The sequence below is a fragment of the Rhinopithecus bieti genome, unplaced genomic scaffold (genome assembly GCF_001698545.2).
Source record: "Rhinopithecus bieti isolate Rb0 unplaced genomic scaffold, ASM169854v2 scaffold_19652, whole genome shotgun sequence".
NCBI classification, from domain to species: domain Eukaryota; kingdom Metazoa; phylum Chordata; class Mammalia; order Primates; family Cercopithecidae; genus Rhinopithecus; species Rhinopithecus bieti.
Genome location: NW_016809913.1, coordinates 4,010,434 through 4,026,978, shown reverse-complemented (window position 1 = coordinate 4,026,978; position 16,545 = coordinate 4,010,434). Strand labels below are relative to the sequence as shown.

At 38.4% G+C, this 16,545-nt stretch overlaps 1 protein-coding gene across 1 annotated transcript in view; it reads left to right on the top strand.

The window, feature by feature from the left end:
• Positions 1 to 16,545, top strand: part of NF1 (neurofibromin 1) — a 293,561-nt gene that overhangs the window by 269,127 nt on the left and 7,889 nt on the right. Inside the window, 7 exon segments of the mRNA XM_017890864.1 lie at positions 1,378 to 1,535; positions 5,548 to 5,670; positions 6,062 to 6,192; positions 6,368 to 6,468; positions 7,562 to 7,704; positions 8,049 to 8,095; positions 9,833 to 10,049. Of these exon segments, the coding sequence (XP_017746353.1) occupies positions 1,378 to 1,535; positions 5,548 to 5,670; positions 6,062 to 6,192; positions 6,368 to 6,468; positions 7,562 to 7,704; positions 8,049 to 8,095; positions 9,833 to 10,049 (920 nt within the window).

The following is a 16,545-nucleotide window of genomic DNA, read 5'->3' as shown; positions in this document are numbered from 1 at the left end:
AAATAAAAAATAAATAAAAAAAATTTAGATATACTCCAAATGAATAAATAAATAAATAAATAAATAAAAACATCCTGCTTTTTGATAAAAAGACTTCAACAATTTCCTTAAGATTCTAACAATGTATGCAAAAATTTTTCAAACATACTTGGTATTCAATAGTCTTACTTTTCTCAGTCCCATTATTATATTACTTTGAGATATGCCCTTTTTGTTACAGAAAGGGTAAAATAGTTTGCCTGTGTTCCCCTGTCAAAACTATAAATTAATGTCTGATTTTCTTGGTTTTTAAACAGTTGCCCGTTTAGACTTGATTTTTTCTGATTTAAAAAAAAATCAGTGCAATAAGTTCAAGGTCTTTTATCAACATAACTACAGTTAATGACAATGTATTTTATACTTGAAAATTGCTACAAGTAGATTTTAAGTATTCTCACAACAGAAGATAAATATATGAGGTAACACATGTTAATTAGCTTGATTTAGCCATTCTACAATGTAAACATATTTTATTTATTTTTATTTTTATTTATTAATTTTCTTTGAGACAGAGTCTCACTCTGTCGCGTAGGCTGGAGTGCAATGGCAAAATCTCAGCTTACTACGACCTCCGCCTCCTGGGTTCAAGTGATTCTCCTGCCTCATCCTCCTGAGTAGCTGGGATTATAGGCGCGCACCACCATGTCCGGCTATTTTTTGTATTTTTGTAGAGATGGGGTTTCACCGTGTTGGGCAAGCTGGTCTTGAGCTCCTGACCTCAGGTGATCCACCCACCTTGCCTCCCAAAGTGCTGGGATTACAGGCATGAGCCACAGCGCCCAGCCAATGTAAATATATTTTAAAACGTAATGTTGTACACCAAGCTTGTCAAACCCATGTCCCGCAGGCTGCACCCAGCCCCAGAGGGCTTTGAATGCAGCCCAACACAAATTTGTAAACTTTCTTAAAACAATTATGAGATTCTTTTTTTGCAATTTTTTTTTTTTTAAGCTCATCATCTGTAGTTAGTGTTAGTGTATTTTATATGTGGCCGAGAATATTCTTATAATTCCACTGTGGCCCAGGGAAGCTAAAAGATTGGACACCCCTGTTGCTATACCTTTTTATTTGTCAGCTTTTAACAATTGCAGTACAGTTCTTTTTGCTCTGCACTTGGTGATTCAGTACTCACCAAATGTACTAGGTACAAGATACTATGGCAAGAAAGTTGATAATTCCTGGGGATACAACAAGAGTTTGTACCCTAAAGCCCTTTAAAGTGCAGTTTTAAAATTGATTGCTGTTGTTAGGAAATAGGACAGCCACTTGGAAGGAGCAAACAATGGTTGTATTTGTCACCATGTTAATTAATTTTTCTCTATTGTTTTAATCTCTCAGGACACTAAAGGAGACTCAGCCATGGTCCTCTCCCAAAGGTTCTGAAGGATACCTTGCAGCCACCTATCCAACTGTCGGCCAGACCAGTCCCCGAGCCAGGAAATCCATGAGCTTGGACATGGGGCAGCCTTCTCAGGCCAACACTAAGAAGTTGCTTGGTTAGTTTATCTAAATTATGTAGTTTTTTTATTATTTAAAAAATAGATATTTTTACTCTTGGAAGATTATTTGAAATTGCAAGATTATCAAAATTTTCCATCTCAATGTAGCAAAGTTTTTGATGCCATTTAAAAGAGAGTTTGATAGATCAGTTAAGCATTATAAGTTGAGATAGAGAAATGAGAATGGGGCCTTGAAACAGTTTTTTCTGCATCTTAGACTAACTATTGTGACTCTCCTTATTTTGTTTTGCCTTGGCTGGTCAGCAGGGAATGGAACTCTGAGACATATTAGATAAACACCTATAAGAAAGCAAGAGTCTTGCTGCACTCAGGGGATTTAATGATATACTGTAATACTTCCCAAAATTATCGTCTGAGAGAATATGTGAATATGGTGTGAAGCTATAATAGTACTATTTGCCATGCTTTCTTTGAAAAGACAATAAGACATGTTTTTCAATTACTGAAAGAAAATAGGATTCTTTTTTTTTTTTTTTCTTGAGATGGAGTCTTGTGTTCACCCAGGCTGGAGTGCAGTGGCACAGCCTCCCTAGTAGCTGGGATTACAGGCACACATTACCACATCTGGCTAATTTTTGTATTTTTAGTAGAGATGGGATTTCCCCATGTTGGCCAGGCTAGTCTTGAACTCCTGACCTCAGGTGATCCGCCCTCCTCGGCCTCCCAAAGTGCTGAGATTACAGGCATGAGCCACCTTGCCTGGCCAGAAGATAGGATTCTTGAAATTAAGATTGCTCAGTTACATCAACATTTATAGAATTTTTGTCTCTGAGAAGTACACCTAAAACGCTGCGAGACTCATTTCCATTTTAGTAACTGAAAGTAAATGAATGAAAGAACCCAGTAGGCCAGATGCAGTGGCTCACACCAATAATCCCAGTACTTTGGGGGACTCCGGTGGGAGGATTGCTTGAGTCCAGGAGTTCAAGACCAGCCTGGGCAACATGACAAAACCCATCTCTACAAAAAATACAAAACTTAGCTAGGCATGGTGACAAGCACCTGTAGTCCCAGCTACTCACGAAGATCACTTGAGCCCAGGAGGCAGGGGTAGCAGTGAGCCAAGACTGCACCACTGCACTCTAGCCTGGGTGACAGAGTGAGACCCTGACTCCAAACAAACAAACAAAAACACTGATCTTACATTGCTGCTCAGAGGAAATGCAGAGGTGTTCTTCTGTTCCATTGGGTAAAATTGTAATTGTTACTGGAATACATTGCGATCTATATTTCAGTGGCCAACACTGTGAATGGTTCAACAGATTTCAGTTATCCATGCAAACATATTTAATATCTTTAGATATTAGAAGAATGTTTGTGTTCATAAGGAAATTAGTGAACAAACAACAAATTGTAACATAAATAACCTGCCAGTAAACCATGAAAGAAATAGAAACCGTGAATGTCAATCACGGTTACTAGCCACATAGGTGTGTTACTGTTGTTTGAGTTCCCGTTTGTTAGTACCTTGCCATAAGTAATCTTTTAGGAGTTTCCTGGTTATTTTGCGTTTTGTAATTCTGGATTTTCATGCCAGTGAAGTTGTAAATGAAAAACTAACCTCAGAAAAAAATGTAGTATTGAATTCATTCAACCCATGTACTAAGTGAAAAAGATATGGTAACTGCCCTGGAAGAGTTTGTAATTTGTGTCCAAGACTTACAATCAGCCAATCACAACAGCAATTCCAGGTGCCATTACAATGATACGTCTTAATGGAGGAAACTAGAGATCTGGGGAAATTAGAAGAAAAAAAAAACTGCGGAGAGGAGATAACATTTGAGCTGTGTCCTAAAGATTTAATATATGCTTGCTAAATAGACAACAGGATAAGTAGGGGTGTATGTTTAAGGGCAGTGGGGAATAGCAAGAGTAAAGAAAAGGCAGGAAAGCAACGTGATACATCATGGCGTCATGGGGAATGGGGTAGGAAATGAGATGAGAAGAAGGATTAGAACTTGATTGGAAACGACTGTGTGCCATGATAAGCGATTTTCCCCTTATCACACGTTCAGCTGAGGTATTTAAGTAGGGGAAGAACATGACCAAATTTTAATTTTCGCCAAGTTTTCTAGCAGCAATGTGGAGAGACGAACAGATTTTAGCAAGGGAACCATTTAATAAAATTGATATAGCAGTCCAAGTAAAAAAAAAAAAAAACAAACAAAAAAATGGTGTGGGCCCCGCACTAAGGCAGGAGCAATGAGAGAATGGAGAAGAACCAGCAGGTTTGGAGCTGGGCATAATGGTACACACCTATAGTCCCAGGAACTCAGGAGGCCAAGGCAGGAGGATTGCTTGAGGCTGACCTGGGCAGCATAGTCAGACCCTGTCTCAAAAAAAAACAAAAATCAGGTTTGGATTAGGTTTCTGAAGTAGAATGGACATGACTTAGTGACCAGTTGTTACAGGTGGGGAAGGGGAAAAGATCGTGAAGGATGTCAGAAGTTTTTAGTTTTAAAAACTGTCTGGACAGTGATTCCATTCATAGAGATCAGGACTAATATGTTTACAGTACATGATAAATTTAGGTTGGTTGATTATACTGGAATATTTTCAAGACATCTAGGAGTATATAACTAAGAGATAAACCACAAGATGTACCTGGAATTTAGGAAGAAAGTAAACAAGTAAACATCTAGAATTGATTAGCTCACAGATAGTTGAAGCTATGGAAGCAGAATGAGATCTTCCAGGAAGAATGCAGAGAATAAAATAAAAAGGACAAGTGAGAAAGGAAGGAAAATTAAATGTAGAAAGTAGTGTCCCAATCTCATGTAGTATGGAAAGCACTGACTGGTTTTAGAAAACCTGAGTTTTCATCTGGTCATTGTCTAGATCCCTAGCCATGCTTCCTCAGACTAATTATACTTAACTGCTCATGGCTTCATCGGTGTACATGTGCATGAAATGAAAAAGCTGGACTAGATCCCTTTGGGCTGTTAAATTATTTGGCCTTGGTATTTATGACTATTATGAATAGTTATTCGTATTCTTGAGGTAATAGACTTTGTATTTCTTAAGTGTTAAATTGCCAGATTTTATTATATTGGCTTTAATTCTGGCTTTAAAAAAATAATACTGTTGGCCGGGCCTGGTGGCTCATGCCTGTAATCCCAGCACTTTGGGGAGACCAAGGCAGGTGGATTGCTTGAGCCCAGGAGTTCGAGACCAGGCTAGGCAACATGGAGAAACCCTGTCTCTACTAAAAATAGAAAAATCAGCTGGGTGTGGTAGTGTGCGCCTGTAGTCCCAGCTACTGGGGAGGCTGATGTGGGAGGATCACCTGAGCCCAGGACGCGGAGGTTGCAGTGAGCTGAGATCATATCACTGCACTCTAGCCTGGGCCACAGAGCGAGACCCTGTCAAAAAAAAAAATAGTGTTAATACATGGTTACATGAATAGAGAAACTAAAAGCCAAGTGGGAGATAATGCTACTTGCTATTTTTGAAGCATCTCCCAGTGTATCTGGTTTTTAGTATTTTCAGGCATGCATATCTTTTTTTCAAAGCTTAAAAAATTAAAATCAAACTCTGCTTTTTTCCTAAGCTTGGAAATTACTCATGTATTAATGAGTAGTTCTTGCCACCAGCAGCATTTCTTAAACTGAAAAGACTGGTCAGACATAGTTGACCTTTGGTACTGAATAATGCCTACCCTTGTATTTATTATCAGTTATCATATTTGTTGATTTACCTCCAGTGTAGTTTGGTTTACCTCCAGTGTACAGAATATAATCTCAGTTTAATTTGCACCAGCAAGGTGCATCCTATCCTGAAACGGAAAGCTGTGGAAACAAAACTCTTTGAGAAGATGGAAAATAAAGGAAAGAAACTGCTCCAGGGATATAATAGAGCTTTCTTTGAGTCCTAAGTAAAAGCTTAAACACTTTATGTCCAAACATTTTCTTTTTAGTATATTCCCATTTATACCATTTATAGACACTGTGGTTAATGAACTTCCGTATTCTGTAACTTTTGTTTATAGGAACAAGGAAAAGTTTTGATCACCTGATATCAGACACAAAGGCTCCTAAAAGGCAAGAAATGGAATCAGGGATCACAACACCCCCCAAAATGAGGAGAGTAGCAGAAACTGATTATGAAATGGGTGAGAAACAAAGTATTGATCTAGATCGTTGAAAATAAGGTGGGAGAGTACGTGAAAGTCATGTTTATTTTCCAGCTATTTCTTAGAATCTTTAGAATGAAATATAGAAACGTTTGCCATTTCTCAAAAGATAAACTCTACCATTCTTAAAATGACAGTTATCTTGAAGCTTGTGTAAAAAATAGTCATATATATTATATACAACATTGTAAATAAGTAACCAAAACTTTTGTATAGGCGAATAGTAATTCTATATGATGTTTATGTTAGTATTTAAAGTATCTACTAAAGAAAGCTGTTGAATTGTAGAAGTAACATTGAAATAGGTGAAGTGATTATCCAGGTGTTTGATTAATACAGCTGATCACATTAATTCCCTGTCTTACTGCAGAAACTCAGAGGATTTCCTCATCACAACAGCACCCACATTTACGTAAGGTTTCGGTGTCTGAATCAAATGTTCTCTTGGATGAAGAAGTACTTACTGATCCAAAAATCCAGGCGCTGCTTCTTACTGTTCTAGTAAGGATTTCCCCTTTTGAGTCCCCACCCTCAAATTTTATTCCAGTCTACTTTTAGGAGGCCCTTAAATATTAGAAACATGAATAGGATATGGTCTTCTACTTCTCACCCAAACAGATAACATTTCAGCCACAAAGTAAAAATGTTGTGTGTTTACTTTTTTGCATCTTGGCAGGCTACACTGGTAAAATATACCACAGATGAGTTTGATCAACGAATTCTTTATGAATACTTAGCAGAGGCCAGTGTTGTGTTTCCCAAAGTATTTCCTGTTGTGTAAGTATCTCCTTTTGGTTTTAATTAACCTTCATGCCTGTCTTTAAGTCAAATGCTTACCCAGTAATGTGCACTGGTTGCTCTTTAAAGAGGGCAAAATGAGATATTGTGATAGTGATTTTAGCTTTGAGATAGTAGATTTAATGAGGGTTAAGATTAGTTTTGACCTATTAGATCTATTAGAAAGTTTATAAGGAAAGACTTTTAAAAAAACTGGTTTATTTAAGTGGTTTATTTTGATGATCATTGCTCATTTTCCTCACTTAGAAGCAAACTATTAGACTGCTATATGTAAATCAGCATACCTGTTTTGGTTTACTTTTTAGTAGAGCTTTTGTATTTATCCACAGCTGAGTGAAAATGACATTGACCTTCTGTTTAGGAGGTGAATTTTATTCTCTCTTAAGGACTAAAAATATTAACCTCAAAGTATTCAAATTTAAATAGCTCAGATAAATTCTTTTCCTGATCTAGGCCTTCTACATCATGTCATTATTTTCTTTTTTTTAACCTCATGTTAGAATGTTAGAGAGTTAGGACTCAGTTATTTTTATTAGTGGAGTGTAGCCGGGTTAGAAATAATTTTTTCCCTAAGTTTCAATTGGATCATGTATTTCACTCCCTCTAAACTATTTTGCTTTCCCTATTTGATCTGACTCAGCATTTCTTAAAAGCACTGATTAACATTAAATTTAATTTTTTATTTTTGTTTTGCACAGATCCTAAATTTAGTTTTAACTTCCTAAGTGCATGTCTGTATACAGCAGGTGGAAGTAATACTAAAGCATGCTAAGTAGCAGACAGTGCCAACCTTGTCTTAAGCAAACATTTACCGTATATGGTTACACACGGTTATATGACACTACCAGTTGTTTGTTTTCACCATTTCTTCCTGGTGACTAAAACAAAAGACAGACAAAACAGACACACACACATGTTCATTGTAGAAAATCTGGAAAATGAAGAAATGCCCCAGAAAGTAAAAAGCACTCATCTCCCTTCAATTTTAGCACATTATTCTGGGGAATGTATATTATGTTTTCCACTACATAATTTTCCTCTAAAATGTTCCTCTGTTGACTTTTTTTTTTAGGCATAATTTGTTGGACTCTAAGATCAACACCCTGTTATCACTGTGCCAAGATCCAAATCTGTTAAATCCAATCCATGGAATTGTGCAGAGTGTGGTGTACCATGAAGAATCCCCACCACAATACCAAACATCTTACCTGCAAAGTAAATAAATGTATCTGGAGAAGGATGGTTGATGAACTTGCTAACATGCGCACTGTTGTAGAATGCACTGACTACAGAATTCTTTATAAGGGATAGACTTGTTCATACTTTTATTTCCATATTCCATTTTTTTACTCTCTCAATTGTATGTCCAATGTTACAGGTTGACAACTTTTTATACTGAGTATATTTTAAGTGGGTTTTAGTCGCTTTGACATATTCTAAAAACGTGTTTTCAATGTGTACATAGGGTTTACATATCATCAGCTATACAACTTATTTAATTTCTGTTACAATTAAAAGATATCTTGCTTGTTATAAGAGTGACATTTGATTTGTTACAGGTTTTGGTTTTAATGGCTTGTGGCGGTTTGCAGGACCCTTTTCAAAGGTAAGAAAATATATTTTTCTCTAACTTTTGGCAAAATGAAGGTTTCTGTTCAAATTAGTATACTTGCTTTAAGAACACACAATATGCTGAAAACCAGAATAATAATTCACAATAAACACATATGTTACTTTTGTAAAAAGTTTCTCATCACAAGGTTTTTTTCCAGGAGGCAGCATGGTGTGGGGGTGTGTGTATTCACTTTTACAAAGTCAGCTTATGCTCAACTTTTCAGAAGAGTATCATAAACCTTTGTGATACTTTTCTGCCACAGCCCCTTGTGTATTTGATAATCTTAATGCACACACTTAGATAGCTTATGACTAGCAAGGAGCATTACTATTTTATTTCCAGCCTATTAGATAAGATTCATTTCTCTCTGAATTTGTCCTCATTTGCTCCTATTCAGTTTTTGGGTTTTTTTTTTTTTGTGAGACGGAGTCTCACTCTGTCTCTAGGTTGGAGTGCAATGGCGCAATCTTGGCTCACTGCAACCTCTGCCTCCCACGTTCAAGCAATTCTCCTTCCTCAATCTCCCAAGTAGCTGAGACTGCAGGCATGCACCACCACGCCCAGCTAATTTTTGTATTTTGGGTTTCACCATGGTCTTGATCTCTTGACCTCGTGATCTGCCCACCTCGGCCTCCCAGAGTGCTGGAATTACAGGCATGAGCCACCGCACCTGGTCTCAGTTTGTTTTCTGATTGGCATTAGTTTATGTAGTGTTACATAATATGTATATAATCATTTTCTCTGTATGTAGGCGTTCTCCAAATTGATCAAAGTTCCTTGAAGGCAGGATTTCTGTTTCTTCCCTTGAACAGTTCCTGGTGCAGTGTTTTAGATACAGGGGGTGCTAAATCAATATGAATTATATAAACCTTGTTCCAGTTTTTAAGAATTGGGTATTTTGTTTATTTCTTTTCACTATTACTGAATATCTGTTGACATACAAAGGTTGTCACTTAAAAAATGGGCCTGAGGCCGGGCACGGTGGCTCAAGCCTGTAATCCCAGCACTTTGGGAGGCCGAGACGGGCGGATCATGAGGTCAGGAGATCGAGACCATCCTGGCTAACATGGTGAAACCCCGTCTCTACTAAAAAAAAAAAAATACAAAAAACTAGCCGGGCGAGGTGGTGGGCACCTGTAGTCCCAGCTACTCGGGAGGCTGAGGCAGGAGAACGTCGGGAACCCGGGAGGCGGAGCTTGCAGTGAGCTGAGATCCAGCCACCGCACTCCAGCCTGGGCGACAGAGTGACACTCCGTCTCAAAAACAAAAAAAAAAATGGGCCTGAAGTTACAGAAATAAGTATATCATACAGAAGTTTTTGCATTTGGATTGCCAGTAACCCTCTGAGTCCTTTACAGTGTCTAGTGATTAGAATCTAAATGGCAGCTGGAATGATGATGCTCTGCTCATTTTCTCTGTTTTGGAAAATTGGCTAGACATCATTCCTGATGATTGTATTGCCTTAGTATTAAATTCAGTCTGTCTTATGCATGGCTTTCAGAAAATGCAGGTTCATCTGGAAGCTTTAAGTGTAAGCTGAATAGACCTGCCTGTTGTAAGTCCTCTGGTAGTCTATAAATATTACTCCACTCCCCTTTTTTAATGATAAGTAATACAAAGGAAGAAAAATAGTAAATTAAGTCCAAACAAAATTAATACTTTTTTGACTTCAGATGGGGATTTACTTAAAGAAAAGGAGCTAAAATAATTTACTGTTTTTCATTACAGCAAACACAAATTCCAGACTATGCTGAGCTTATTGTTAAGTTTCTTGATGCCTTGATTGACACGTACCTGCCTGGAATTGATGAAGAAACCAGTGAGGAATCCCTCCTGACACCCACATCTCCTTACCCTCCTGCACTGCAGAGCCAGCTTAGTATCACTGCCAACCTTAACCTCTCTAATTCCATGACCTCACTTGCAACTTCCCAGCATTCCCCAGGTCAGTAAATGTGATCTTTACATGACTTTGAGCAACAGTATAAGATACCAACATTAGGAATTCTCTTGTGATCAGTTTATAGCAAATTTTGCTTCTTTTTCTTATGAGATTCACCTTACATTTCTTCTTTACCTTGTAACTGACTTGACTTTCGTTACTCTATAAAGCTTTCTACTTTCAGACAAGTTGTATGTAAGACAGTAAAATGTTAAAATGTCCACATGATATTCCAAGGTTGACAAGTTTCTAGAGTGTGGGCAGGAAGAGTAACTGAAAACACATTATTCTGTAAGTGAACAGAACTATAATTCCTTTACTAGATATACTAACATTGCCCTAAGGGCCTCTTTCCTCTGTCTCTGATACAGCATACTATATCAAAAAACAAAAATAAAAAGAAGAAGAAGAAACACAAAATCTATTAGGTACCTCACTTTCCTGCTGCCAACAATAACTCAACCATCCAGAGACCATCCTGAAAATCTGGAAGTAAATAATCAAAAAAGTCATCTCAAGAAAATAACATCTTAAAGCCCATAAGCATATACATACCAATTCATAATGCAACTTAGATTTGAATACACTGAGAAATACTAATAGCTAATAGCTCAGGTGGGACTGAGATAAACAAGATGGCAGAAATGGCAAACCTACAGAACTCTGAACTCATTCAGTGTCATAGTGAATGGTTTCATACAACACTGGTTGACCCAGGAGATGCTATTCATTATAGAACTTAACACTATTGTGTGTGTTATGATGACAGTGAGTAATGAAGGAAAACTTTTGTTATGGTTGTGTTTTCTATTTAGAAAGATACTCTTCTAAAATGGTTAAAAATAAAAGAAACTTTAGTTGTTAAAAGTTCCATTATCTGAAAAGTTCACTTATGAAACACATCATTCTATAAGGAAAAATTACTATATATAGTTCTTTTAAGTGTTAGCATAAATTAAAAAAAAAAAAATGACCTAACTATTCTGTGATGTTCAAGATCAATAAATGGAATTCCCAGTTTATGATCCCGGTTTTGCATGAACATTTCAATTTATGTAATTTTGAAGCTTCTAAAGAATTTTGCAATACCTAATTCGTATTGTAAACTATTACATAATTAACTGTATTCTATTAAATTCTGATTAACAACAAAGCTTTGCTCAGCAGAGGAAACAAATTTTATTTCAACATTTGTCAGTAGCCTTACAGGTAATCCTTTTCTTCCCCCCAGAAATAAGAGAAGTCTAACTTTTTTCCCCATGTAACAAGGTTTGTTTGCCCTCTGCCTCTAACTCTCTAGTACGATGTTTCTGCAAGTATGATCCCAGACCAACAGCATCATTTGGGAGCTTGTTAGAAATGCAGATGCTGGAATTTCACCTCAGATCTGCACAAAAAATTCCAAGTAGAGCCCAGCCAGCAGTCAGTGTGTTAATAAATACCCCAGGCAATTCTTACGCACCCTGGAATCGGAGAAGCACTGCCCTGGGGGGTCTGCTTCTGGTCTTGCCCATTATCAGCATTTCAGCTGTGAAGGCCAGGGCAAAACTTAAAATTTACTTTTTTTACAGATAACTGCAGTCACTGAATTCCTTGCTTTCTGCTTCCCCGCTGATAAACTCTTTAGCATTTTGGAGCTAGGGAACCATACAGGTAATTTAGTTTTAGGCTCACAATATCGTGTACATTGGGGAGACTGAGTTTTAGAAGAGCTAGGTTAACTGCTTTATATAGTTCTTATCTAGAACCAAGTTCAGGCCCTTTTGTACTACATTCATTGCCTTCCATGTCTGTTGTCTGTCTGATTATCTATCTACTTTCCCTTCCCCTTCTCTATTTCCTTGTTTTTGTTTGTTTATTGCTAATTCATTACTTCTCTCTGCCTTGCCTTAAGCCCACCAGTTCTTTTTTGTCTGTGGGACTGTTTTCTGGGTTATTGAACAAAAGTTGAAAAGTTTTTAAAGTCTGCTCCATTTTAACCAAGCTTTTTGCCTTCTGGGCTACTAAACTTGTGTTAAACATGTCAAAAATGGTTAGTTTTTTTATTAACTTTTTTTACCCAGTCTAATTGTTAGGGAAATTTCTGCCTATCTTTGCCCACTAATGGAGACAATAAAATAATCTGGATGAGAATAAAGAACCATTATAGGTTTCTCTGCTATTTGATTAGTTGCCTATGTCCAGTGTTAATTGGCTATTTGCCAGATCATTTGCTTTGGTAAAACAGTCTTACTCTACAACCTCTTACTTAGAATTGTTTATTAAAATCAGAATAGGTTTTATGACTTTGGTTCCAGTTTCAAACTAATGGTGTCTCCTCCATTAACTCTCCAAAGATGAATAAATAGACTGCTACACCTTGGAAATATCTGACTGTACACAGAAGAGATGAGGAGGTTTAAAAGTAATAGAATTAAGTGGTATCATGGTGTTCAGCTCTTCCTGTCACTCAATTGTGTGTCATTGGTTTGACAGTTTATTTTACTACATGTTTTCAGAGAAAGAGTTAATCTTTTCAAAAGTAACCTTACTCTCCCACAAAACCCATTTGTGTCTCTAAATTGTGGGCTCATGTTCACAAAAGGATCCCAATTTATATGCCCCATCACTGAGTTTTTGTCATTTGCTCTTACAGAATAACTCTTAATGGTAAGAGTTGATCTTTTTGTTTGTAAATAGGTGTATTGCTTCATATCTTTAGCTCCATCTAATCTTATATCCTTATCTCTTCTTTTTTTTTTTTTTTTTTTTGAGACGGAGTCTCGCTCTGTCACCCAGGCTGGAATGCAGCTGCATGATCTTGACGCACTGCAACCTCCGCCTCCCAGGCTCACGCCGTTCTCCTGCCTTAGCCTCCCAAGTAGCTGGAACTACAGGTGCCCGCCGACACACCCGGCTAATTTTTTGTATTTTTAGTAGAGATGGGGTTTCACCATGTTAGCCAGGATGGTCTCGATCTCCTGACCTCGTGATCCGCCCACTTTGGCCTCCCAAAGTTCTGGGATTACAGACGTGAGCCACTGCACTCGGCCTTTTTTTTTTTCCTTTGGAGACTGTGTCTCACTCAAGTCGCCCAGGCTGGAGTGCAGTGGCACAATCTTGGCTCACTGCAACCTCTGCCTCCTCGGTTCAAGCGATTCCCCTGCCTCAGCCTCCCTAGTAGCTGGAATTACAGGTGCACACCACCACGCCTGGCTAATTTTTGTATTTTTAGTAGAGACAGGGTTTCTCCATGTTGACCAGGCTGGTCTCGAACTCCTGACCTCAGGTGGTCCACCCATCTCAGCCTCCCAAAGTGCTGGGATTACAGGCATGAGCCACAGCCACCTCATTTCTTTATGGTGCTGAGTTTGCTTATATCAAAAAACCAAAAGAAAGTTGTCCAGATTCCTAACTCGGTCTGGCGTTTCAACTTTGCTATTTAGCTGTATAGAAACCAAAACATTATCTCCATTCCCAGCAGCAAAGTCTCAAGAGTAGTATTTTTTTTTTTTTTTTTTTTTTTTTTTTGAGACGGAGTCTCACTCTGTCGCCCAGGCTGGAGTGCAGTGGCCGGATCTCAGCTCACTGCAAGCTTCGCCTCCCGGGTTTACACCGTTCTCCTGCCTCAGCCTCCCGAGTAGCTGGGACTACAGGCGCCTGCCACCTCGCCCGGCTAGTTTTTTGTATTTTTTAGTAGAGACGGGGTTTCACCATGTTAGCCAGGATGGTCTCGATCTCCTGACCTCGTGATCCACCCGTCTTGGCCTCCCAAAGTGCTGGGATTACAGGCTTGAGCCACCGCGCCCGGCCAGCAGTAGTATTTAAAGAAGTTCTTTGTTACTCCCCAATATGGAGCATAAGTTTGATTTACCATCAAATTACCCAACATCAACCTACACTGAGATTTAAACAGATAAAGTTTCCATTGCCATATTTCAAAAAGCAAATGTTGCTGATCGGCACGCATTCAATCCTTTGCTGCGAATGTTTCATGTCAATGCAAAACTCTTCATTCTAGATCTTTGGTGTTTAGCAGGATCAGTTACTAAGCTGTATTTTCTTTTGTCCAACATTTTCTGCTAGCAAATCAACAAAATAAGAGATTCATGAACCTCATCCTCTTCCCCCCTCATGCCCCTGCATTAGGTCTTACTTAAATAAAACATTTTGGTAGTATTTAATTAGTTACCAGCTTTGAGGAGAAGTGGTAGTCACTTACATAAAGCAGTTGTCTCTGAAAATGCATTCTTCTTGACAAATTAGCATAGCCTAATTCTACGTCCTAAGGGGAGCTGTTTTACAAGTCCACATATAAAAGTACCTAAATAGTTGTCTTCTGAATCCCTCCCTAGTAGAAATTGAATTTGGCATCAGTGGAGCCAATGACTGCATCTGGGATTCAGTGCATATAGAATTGCATTCACTGTGACCCTTTAGCCAAATGGACGTAAGACTTTGGTTCTTAGGATTTTCTCAAACGCCAATAAGAGCACCCTGAAGAGAATCCATTTACTCTATGATATATAAGAATATTTCAGGTTTGATATTATGATCCTTATTAGGTCCAGTCTAGCTGAGCTGGACATGAATTGAAGAACCAGGATTAGAACTAGAAAATGAAACCCAGGCTGAGTGCAGTGGCTCACACCTGTAATCCTAGCATTTTTGGGAGGCCGAGGCAGGTGGATTGCTTGAGACCAGCCTGGGCAACATGATGAAACCCCATCTCTACAAAAATAGAAAAATTAGCCAGGCGTAGTGGCATGCATTTGTAAGTTTGTAGTCCCAGCTACTTGGGAGGCTGGGGTGGGAGGATCACCTGAGCCCGAGAGGTCAAGGCTGTGGTGGGCTGTGATCTTGCCACTGCACTCCAGCCTGGGATTGAGACCCTATCTCAAAAAAAAAAAAAAGGAAAGAAAGAAAATGAATTAAATAGGATCCATTTCCAAAGTATTAAAATTTGATATATACTTTATCAGGGTCTCCTGATATTCTTCAGAGGAGAATTGTTGTAACTGAATTCAATAAACATTTGAATACCTATTTTGTAGGTGTATGTTAGGTGTATATTAGAATCCTTGGTCACCAGAGACTTGACAATTTTTGCCCATGGATCTAGGAAGGAAAGTTACTTCCTTCCGATCCATGTTGTTTAACAAATTCTAAATGTGCACTATTTTTTTTATTTTAAATACAAGATTAATACTATAGTGCTCTGTAGAAAATACCAGAATTCCAGATACTTACCCTACATACATGTATTGTTTACTATACGCAAGGGGCTCTTAGACCCAGAGGAGCCGAGGGGCTACCAGGGCATGATACCTGCCTTCAATAGATTTCAGATCAGAACCGGCAGTAGAATGTACATAGATAACTATTTTGACCTCTATTGTGATACCTGTCATGTTGTACCTTGTACTATATAGTATTCTGATAGTTCAAAGGGACATTTGTGTGTAAGGATCATGTAATAATTATGGCAAAAGTTTTATAACACATTTTCACCTCAAAATGTTTTAAACAAAACAAGTAAATTTGTGATTTAATTTTTTTTTTTTTTTGAGATGGAGTCTCGCTCTGTCACCCAGGCTGGAGTGCAGTGGCGCGATCTCAGCTCACTGCAACCCCTGCCTCCCGGGATCAAGCAGTTCTCCTGCCTCAGCCTCCCGAGTAGCTGGGACTACAGGCACCCACTACTGTGCCCAGCTAATTTTTGTATTTTTAGTAGAGATGGGGTTTCACCATATTGGCCAGGCTGGTCTCAAACTCCTGACCTTGTGATCCTCCCACCTCTGCCTCCCAAAGTGCTGGGATTACAGGCATGAGCCACTGCGCCTGGCCTAAATTCTTTTTTTACTAGGAAAAAGGCTTTACCTTTTTTTTGTTTGATGAGCTCGTTTTACTGTTAGTATTAGTGCATGAATTTTTTAGAACAAGGACATACTTAGTTCATCGTTACTTTAGATTCCTTTCTTCCATTTTTATTTCAGGGCTTCGTCCAAGCCTACCAGTCATTCTCTCACTTTGCTTCTGTAATGTAGACCTTCTTCCTGAGAAGCTGGCTAGATCAGGTAGTGATCATAACATTCCTAAACCAATGGTGCTGATAGCTCTGTGTATGGAGGGATATTTCATCCAAACCATTTCTCTAAACTTAGACTTAGCTCTGAGTCAGTAATACTTCTGTTTACTAGGTTTGAAATATCTCCCTCTTAGCTGGGCAGAGTGGCACATGCTTGTGGTCCCAGCTCCTAGGGAGGCTGAGATGGGAGGATTGCTTGAGCTCAAGAGTTCAAGTCCAGCCTGGGCAATATCATGAGACCCCCCCCCCCGCCCCATCTTTTAAAAGAAAAAAAAGAAATATCTTCCTTTTAGAAGAAACCTAAAGGTCTCTATTTTGAGGCCACTTAAGATCTCTGAAATGATTTTAATGTTTTAGAGAATTGTTTATGGTATTACCTGACCTTTTTTTCGTGATTTGTTTTCTTTTCTTCATTATTATCCTATGTTTAAG